This window comes from Tauraco erythrolophus, chromosome 24 (genome assembly GCF_009769465.1).
Source record: "Tauraco erythrolophus isolate bTauEry1 chromosome 24, bTauEry1.pri, whole genome shotgun sequence".
NCBI classification, from domain to species: Eukaryota; Metazoa; Chordata; class Aves; order Musophagiformes; family Musophagidae; genus Tauraco; species Tauraco erythrolophus.
This window is the reverse complement of record NC_141488.1, coordinates 6,227,215-6,236,171: the sequence shown is the minus strand read 5'-3', so window position 1 is coordinate 6,236,171 and position 8,957 is coordinate 6,227,215. Positions and strand designations below refer to the sequence as shown.

The 8,957-nt window shown below is 64.6% G+C and overlaps 1 protein-coding gene across 1 annotated transcript; it reads left to right on the top strand.

The window, feature by feature from the left end:
• The first annotated feature begins 7,546 nt into the window (after positions 1 to 7,546).
• On the top strand, positions 7,547 to 8,683 carry MARCKSL1 (MARCKS like 1). The gene is given in 4 exon segments (XM_086625903.1): positions 7,547 to 7,588; positions 7,622 to 7,642; positions 8,064 to 8,337; positions 8,340 to 8,683. Coding segments are annotated over 4 exon segments (681 nt in total).
• Positions 8,684 to 8,957: the final 274 nt, after the last annotated feature.

Sequence of the window (8,957 nt, the reverse complement as noted above, 5' to 3'; positions counted from 1 at the left end):
GGTGAGAGGCTCCATTCCCACCCTGCCCAGCCTCTCCCTGAGCACCATCACCCCAGGCAGAACGTGCGCATCGGTGCAGCCGCCCCGGTGCCCGTGTCCACTCTTGCACACACGTGTGCAAAGTAGCACGCACGTGCCGGCGTGCCACGGACCTGGATATGCCCTGTCGTAGCTGCTAGGGACGGGGTGAAGCCAGCCCTGGGGTGAACCCACAGCTGGGGTGAAGCCAACCCTGGGGTGACCCTGGAGCTGGGGTGAAGCCAAGCTGTGGGGTGCGACGGCAGCGATGCAGCACCGCGTCGCCGCGCAGCCCTGCGCCCGCAGCCCCCCGGCATCCTGCCGCCGCGCAGCCGTTGCCATGGCTACGGCCATGCAAGTCTGGGCGAAATGCATCTGCCGCTGCAGCCTGCCGAGCCGTGGGGGCGGGGAGGCCACCCCGCCACCCCCCCACCAAACAGGTCCCCACCGAGCCCGTAACTGGCTGCTGTCCCCTCCTGGGACCTTTGCCAAGAGCAAGTGCCACTGCGGGAGAGCAGGGGGGTGGCTGGGGGGTGCCCGTCCCCCCCCGCAGAGGGGCTGCAGACCCCATCCACCGTGGGCTGGGGTCCATCACGGCAAGGGCCCACCACGTTCCCCCAACCCCAAAAGCTGTGCAAGAGGTTTGCCAGCGCTGGGCAAGCCCAGGGAAGGAGGGGGTCAGAATGTGGCACCTGCCTCCGGTGGGTGCGAAACCCCCCCGTGCCCCCCACCAGCATATCCCACTGGCTCCAGGCTGCGATGCCTGGGAGGCACAGTGCTCCCCAAAATCTTAGCACCAGGCTGGGGCACAGAGCAGCCAGCAGACCCCCTGGAGCCCATCGCCAGGGTCTCTGGGCTCTGCTGGCCCTCAAGCTCCCACCCAGCCCTGCCCACAGCTGCGGTGGCCCTGGGGACACTTTCGGTTTTGCTCTGAGGCGGAGGGGAATTCTGTTCCTGGCGATTAAGCAATCCAGGCCGGGGACAGCCGGGGATAAGGGAGGGAGGGGATTTCTGATGGAAAGTTGCAGACAATCCCAGTGCTGCCGTCATTCCCCCGCCGAGCTCCGCTCCCGGCTCCCCCCTTGCAGCCCACCCCGGTGGGGATCGAGCCCCTGCCCCATCCCACCTGTGCGGGATTTCGGGGAAAGAGTTTTCCAGGCACCCCAGGATTTACGGGAGCACTCCAGGTACCCCCTGGCTGCACGGCCCCGGCAAAGCAGTCGGATTCTTCTGGCAGAGGGAGCAGCAAGGAAGAGGTGAATGGTATTGACACTTACAGGTTCCTAATGAGGCTTTAACGTTAATTAGTCCGTTAAGACAAGCAGGACTGGAGATTTGCATCCCTCAGGGCTGTTTTTCCAGGCTGGTTGGGTACCAAAAGATACCAGCCCCCCACCATCTCCCACATCCCTCTCCCCAGCCCCGGCACCCCTCGGGTTCAACCCCCCATCCCTCCAGCCCTTCATCCAGCAGCCTGAGTGTCCATCCCCGTGTCTGTCTGTCCACCCATCCCCATCCCTTCCCCCCACGGCCGTCCTCCCCCTCCGCACACACTGGCCCCTCTCTGCCTGCGCCCGTCAGATGTTGCTGAAAGGGAACAATGCCACGTATTGTCTGTCCCCTGCTCGAAGGCATCAAAACCCAGCAGTGCAACAAAAAGACACATTGACTTCCAGGGAGAAAGAGGCCCATACATCCCCGGCTGCTCCCCCGGACGAGGGACCGCTGCTCCAAAGCATCCCAGCACCACTTTCCTGTCCCGGGTCCAGTCGCACCCGCTGTCCTTTGATGCGGTGACCCCTTTCGCCCGAGCCCCTGGGGCCACCTGGTGGCCCCAGGGGCTCGGGCGAAAGGGGTCACCGCACTGGGCTGGTGGCAGAGATGTGGGGCTGCCCGTTTGCCATAGCCAAGGGCACATCACCAGGACAGGGCACAGGTGACCCCAGGGATGGAGAGAGCGGAGCCCATCTTGGGAACAACCACGGGAAGGGCAGCACCCCGTATCCAGGCCACCACCGCAGCTGTGTTCCCCATGGCAAGGGTGGACACGGGTCCAGCGAGTGCCCGAGACCCCCCGGGATGCTTTCCCATCGCGTGGCGTGCGGGCACGCTCCCGTGGCAGCTCCAGAGGAAACGGGACGGGAAAAGCTTCACTTGGACTGAGCATCGCTTTTGTTTCCATTATAAACTTCCCTTCTAACGAGGAAGGAGGCTCTGAAGCACGCTCCCCGCTCGGCCCCCGGCCGGGGGATGCTGCCAGCAGCCCCAGCTGGGGTGGGAGCGAGCAGACCCCGGTGTGCTCCTGTCTCCGCTGCCCCTTTTTCTCTCCGGACACTCGCCAGCAGCCGTCCTGCCCTCGTGATGCCACCGAACCGGCAGCGCACGGCTTGCTCAGGGTCAGGGAGCCCTTTATCAGCGCCGAAACGCAGCCTACGGCGGGGATACGGGAGATAAGGCGCGTGGGACGAGCATCCCGCCTGGGCGAGGGCGTCGCGGCGGGTTCCTGTTCTCCAGGAAAAGGCGATGCGGGGGCTCCCCGTGGGGTGTTGATCCCCACCGTGCAGAAATTCCCCCAGGATCGTCCCCGCGGGGAGGCACCCAGGACCCCTCATGTCCCACCACCGTCCCCACCCCGGGGCGAAGCGGGGCTGGGGATCCTGGCCCAGCCCACCCCACCACCCCAGTGATGAGGCTGGAGGGTTGGGGGTTAGAGGGCTCAGCTTTGTTTGCAAATGCTCCAGCTCTTGGCCAAAAAGAAAGGCAGATGAGATAAGAGACCAAGGGGATTGTCTCTCCTTCCTTCGCCATGACTCACAGCTGCCAACCTCTGCTCTCAGCCATCCCAGCGTGAGCAGGGAAGGGGGTGACGGGGGGAGATAGTCCTGGGGTGGGCGAGGGAGGCCGATCCTGCCCTCCATGCAGGGCAGTGGGATGCGAGGAGGATGTTACCGGACTGAAAAGCAAGCCCCGAAATAGCAACGGCAGTTACACAAGGTGCCGGTTGCCATGGGATCTTCACAACCCAAAATGACGGGGCTCTGGCAAACACAAGAACGGGCCCTTTTATGTGTTTCTATGGGAAGTCAGCGCCTCGCCGCAGCCTCCCAGGCTGGAACCTTTCCCAGGGCAGGAAGGATTCGGGGACGCCACTTGTGGCACTGGCTCTGCGTGGGCGGCAGGGAGACCCCCGGCAAAATCCCGTGCAGACCCTTCCTTGAGTCAGGGATGCTTTTTCCCGGTGCAAACGTCAGAGGGTCTCTCGGCACTGACTCGGCAGCCAGCCCCAGTGACGGCACGGCCACGAGCAGGTTTGGCAGCCACCAGTTTCTGCTTGGGTGACGGACTGGAAAGACCCCCTTGGCTACCGCGCGGCCCCGCTCTTCCTCCTGCCTGCCCGGCCCCAGCCAGCCCTCCTTCCCCCAGAAATCCCCCAGCACAAAGCCTGGCAGATTTCCCTTCTGCAGCCAATGACGGCCCCGCTCGGCACCCGCGATGTCCCCCAGCCCCTTCACCCCATCCCTCCCGCACCACTTGCCCTGGGGACTGGGCGGGTGGCCACGTCCTGGAGCCACATCGCAGGGCCCGGGAAAGCCAACCCACGGGCGGGCATGACTGGTGGACACGGCAGCACGGGCAGCGTGGCAGAGACAGACCCCAGACCCTGATCCATGGCCACTATTCCCAGCCAAGGGCTGTTTGCAAGGGCCATTCCCGCGCTGGCGCTGCCACAGCAGTAGGAGCCATTACCATCCATCCCTGCGTACGGCACAGCCCGGCCTCGCACTCTCCCTGCCGGAATTCTCTCCCTGGAGAGATCTAATTAGCTAATTCCTTTGCTATTTATAAATCAATATGGAAATCCCTCTGCTTTATTCCCAGCGCTGTTGGTTGCCCTGGCTGGGCCCCCACTAACTCGGCTAAAATCCTCGAGCAGATGATCAGAGGCTTGTGAATGGCTCGAGATACATGAATAAATAATTACATTAATACTTCGTTAAGGGCTGGGGGAATACGGCGAGTGGCAGGGGTAGGGCGAGGGGCTGGGGACTGCACCCTCCTGCCCCACTCCAACCCCCCGGAGCGGGGGCTGCGCTTGCTGCTCTGCCTTGCAGCCTGTCAGTGCTTCACACCTAATAAATTAATAATCAGCACGCAGTTTAAGTAGGTCTGGAAAGTGGAAAATAACATCCACCAAGATCTTGCGTCCCCGAGGCCTTTTAGGCAGGAGCAGCGCGCGGAGAGGCAGACAGATTTGTCTGCCTGTCCATCTGCTAGAGGAGCAGACAGCCCCATAATCTGCCCGTCTGCCTGCACCCTGCAAATCCCCCTCGCTTCCCCATCACCCAAAGCCCCGGGAGCCAGCGGAGAGCCTGTGCGGAGCCAGAGCATCCCCTGCCCCGCTCCGGTTCCCTGCCCAACGTCTGGGGATGGAGGAGCCCGACCCGCGGCCGAGGCAGCGGTGGAGGGATGGGACCCATGGCAAGTGGGGCTGGTGGTCGCACTGGGAGGGTTTGAGCTGGTGTTTGGTTTATGCTGGAAACCCTCCGCCGTGCACAGCAGCCAGCTTCAGCCCTCCACCCGCTCTCCCAGTGTAACCACACCTGCCCCGGCGTCTGCGCGGCAGCACCGTCTGCTCGGTGCCACCAACACCCCCCACGACACGCAGAAGAGGTGAACAGCCTCTTCCCAGCTTGAGAGCTGGGAAAACCGGCCGTGGGTCTGTCCAGGGGGGACCCACGCTCACCCCACGGAGCAGCGGGGCTCCAGTACCACCAGCAGTGGTCACACCAAGCACCGCTCTGGAGCCAGCTGAGCCCTGCTGGTGCTGCTGCCACCAGCGCGGGCAGGACAGACATCCGCAGCGGAGCCAGGCCCTTGGAAGAGGAGGCACGCTCGGGAATGCACAGGGGAACGCGGCTATTTATATACACATCCCTTACGCAGCGCTGCAGGAGAGGGTTTTCAAGAAAAGCTGGGATCAAGAGAGACGTGGCAACTGGGGATTCCTCGGAGATGAAAGCCGCTAGAAAACCGCTTGCCAGGTTTCCTGCATCGCTTCTGATGGTGACGGGGGGCTGTCCCCCCCCCTCCAGAGCACGTCTGCATCTTGACCTGTCTAATCATGCTAAAGTTTGCCCTTCAGAGACATCACATCCGCCTCCCATCACTCCGGCACTGCCTGCCCATCGCTCCGGCAGGGGAGCAGCGGGGTGTAAAGCGCTTTCTCCCCTCCAGCAAAACGTGGAAGAGACCTGGGCTTTGCGCGGGGGGTGAGGGGGGCTGAGCTGAGCAACCCCAGCCCAGTCAGCGGCACAGAGGCACCCTGCCAGCCCTGGCCCCCACCCCACCCTGATAAACCCCCTCCCAAATAACCAAGCCCGGCCACCCTTCCATCCCATCGCTGCAGAAAACATCTTTCCAAGACGCCTGTTCCACAGCACCAGGTACACGTTCACACCCCCAACCCGACAGACAGGCAAAGCTGCACCAGGGCTGCCACCTTCACCCCAAAGGCTGCACCCCCAGAGCCCCCTCCCAGCTCACGGTACCACAGCAGGGATGGGGCAGGTGGGTGGTGGGTTGCGGGTGCTGCTCACCTTAGCGGGTCCTCCCTCCGTGGCTCAGGTGCAGGATGGGGCTGTTATGTGGATGGATGGTCTCAGATGGGTGCTGAAAGCTGGTGCTCACTCGGGCTTGCCTGGCACAGCCAAAATGTGCTTTTGCTGCAGTGGTGGGGCAGCATGGCGGGATGGGATGGGATGGGATGGGACGGGACGGGACGGGACGGGACGGGACGGGATGGGATGGGATGGGATGGGATGGGACAGCAGCATGAGAACTCTCTGCATCCCTGCAGAGAAGAGTCAGGACAAAAGGAATCTCAGTAAAAAGACAGAAAAATCACTCCCAGAAGGTGGGAAGAAAAGTGCCCGGCTGGCACAGACACTGCCCGAGGCGGGGTGGCTACTGGGGCAGAGGGAAGGGCTCGCTGGCCGTGGCTCTGTCAGGTTTTGCTCCCCAGCAGTAACGGCTGGAGACACTGGGCTGGAGCTCACACTCGGGAACAAGGGGCAGGAGACTGAGCGTGTTTCCTGACTAACGTGACACACTCGCTCGGATTGTTCGTCTTCCCAAAGCCAACAGCCTCGCTGCGCTCTGAAAAGCACGTGTTTTTAGAGCGGGTGCATCCTCCACAGCCCCTCTGCAGCCCCGACGGCCGCTCGGGCAACTCCCAGTATCCCAGTCGGCCGAAGGCGCGGGCGGACAGCCCAGCAGCCCAGCAGCCGCTCAAAAGCTTTATCAACTGGCAACCAAAAGTCAATAAGGAAGATGCCGCCTGTTTTAATTAACCGAGAAATTTCGCTCTAACGGGGGTGCGATGCTGTGTGCCGAGGGGGGGGAGGGAGGACAGAGACAAAACATGACCTTGTTGGCGGAGCGCGCACAGCGGCACATTGTTTTCCCCTCGGAGACACTGGCCTTGATCCTGTGCGGGCTCTGCGGTGCAGCTGGGTGCTGGGTGGTCCTGCCTGCCCGCTGCGGCTCTGGGGCAGGTTTGGAAGGAGCAGGGTGCCTGGAAGTCGCTGTGGCCACGGGGCTCAGGGCACGGTGCTTCGGAGCGTGGCTCGCTGCAGCCGCCGGCATGGTGCAGGCTGGCCAGGGAACGCTCCTGGCTTCAACTGGCACAAAAGGACCTTGATTTTGGGAGCCTCCAGTGGTATCGGCTGTGCCGGGATGCCAAGAGAGGCCCCAGGAGCAAGCCCCCCATGGCCACTGCTGGCTCTGTGCTGTGGCCAGTGGCCTTGGCAGCACTGGAAAGCTGCGGGCCCCTTGCCAGCATTAGCGTCCAGCTTGGTTTAGTCTCATTTTCTTTTCTCCTCAGCTCCCTCTTTCCGGGAAAGCAGAGAGGAGGAAGACCCAGAGGGCAAAAAACCTACTGGTCTGCGAGCCAGGGAGCCCAGCGAGGCGGGAAACCGGTGTGCAACCCGTGGCACAACCTCTCTGCCACAGCAGGGCCCTCCGGGGGGTGATGGGGTTGGGGTGAGCGGTACCCTGGGGCGACGGGACTGAAGCAAACTGCACCATAACACCATCCCGGGGTGATGGGGCTGGGGACGAGTGGCACCGTGGGAACCTCTCAGGGGTGAGTGGGGTGGGGGTGAGCAGCACCCGATGGGTGACAGGGCTGGGGGCAGAGGTACCCCAGGGCTGAGGGGGCTGGGGGGAGCAGCACCCCGCTCCCCTTCCCCACCGCCTCCCCGCAGCTTGGCCTCGCCCCGACCGGGGCTGCCCCGGCCGCCGGGGGCTCACAACGGGGGAAGGGGAACGGCGGTCGCCAGTAACCCCCGTCCCCGTCGGGGCGGTGGCTCCATCCCCGTCCCCCGCCCTTGGGGCGGGCTCGGCGGCGGCCCGCCCCCCGCCCCTCGCCTTATTACCGGGGCGGCGGGGGGCTCTGCCCACTCCTTCTCGGCGCCGCTCGCCCGCCGAGCGCAGCCGCCGCGGCGGGGTCCGCCCGACGTGCCGCACCATGGGCAGCCAGGGCTCCAAGGCGGCCAAGGCGGAGGGCAGCGTCCCACCGGCCGGCCACGCCGCCGCCACCGAGCCCGCCAAGGCCAACGGGCAGGTAGGTACCGGGGGGGCACCGGGGCAGCCGCGCCGTGCGCCTCGTCGGGGCGGGCGGGCGGACAAAGGCGGCGGCGGCGACGACGACGGGCGGCCGCCGCTTGGCGGGGAAGGGGCGGCGGCGGTCCGGGGGGACCCTCTTGCCCGGCGGGCACCGAGCGATGCGGCACCGCCCGCGCCGCGCCCCGGGCTCCCTCCCGGCATCGGGCGGGGACCCGATCCGCCGCCTCGCCCCGGCACCGGGCGTGGAGCGCGGGCGCCGCCCGGTGGCACCTCACTGAGTCCCCACCCCCCCCACCCCCCCGGTGCACCCCCTCACTCATGCCCGGTGCACCCCCTTTCCCTAGCCGGGTGCGGGGCTTCGGGGAGGGGGTGCCGGGTCCCGGCTGTGCCTAACGCGGTGCTCCGCTCCCCCCCCGCAGGAGAACGGCCATGTGAGGCTCAACGGGGACATGACACCCAAGGTGGGCGGCGAGGCGGCACCCCCGAACGGGAACGGCTCGGCTGAACCCCTCAAGGAGGAGAGCAAGGGCGAGGTGGGTGGCGGGGACGCCATCGAGCCCGCTCCCCCCGCCGAGGGGGGGGATGCTAAACCCGAAGGGGCCACGGCCCCCAAGGAGACCCCCAAGAAGAAGAAGAAGTTCTCGTTCAAGAAATCCTTCAAGCTGAGCGGGATCTCGTTTAGGAAGAACAAAAAGAAGCCGAGGACTCCTCTGGGTCCTCTCCCACGGAGGACCAAGGCAAGGCGGAGGCCAAGGGAGAGGAGAACCCCACTTGCTCGGCCGGTGGGACGGAGCCCTCGGCTCCCCCCGAGGAGGGGGTGGCGGAGGAGCAGGGCAGCCCCGGGGAGAGCAGCCCGGCTGCGGATGGGCAGCAGGGAGCTGAGCCCAAGAAGGAGGATGCAGAAGCTGGGGGAAGCAAGGAGGAAGAGAAGCAGCAGCCGGAGGAAAGCCACGGGGATACAGCCAAACCGGAGGAGCCCTCAAAACCTGCGGGGCCGGAGCCTACAACAGCTCCGGCGGCGGAGCAGAAGGAAGAGTAGATCCCACTTGGCATCATCCCAACTTAAGACTCTTACGCCATCCTCTCCATCCCGGTAACACCACGGACTCGCTGCCTGGCCCACACGCCTCCCCGTCCCACCTAGAACTGACAACGCTTTCTAAAACCAAACCCCCTCCTGAGTTATTTCTTCCCCCTCCCCTGTTAGAGAAAGCTGGTTTGGATTCCCACCACTGCCACCACAACTTGGAGTAGTTTTACCTGGATCCTTTAAAACTGTGGAGGAAGATGATCCTGGACATAACTGGAATTTA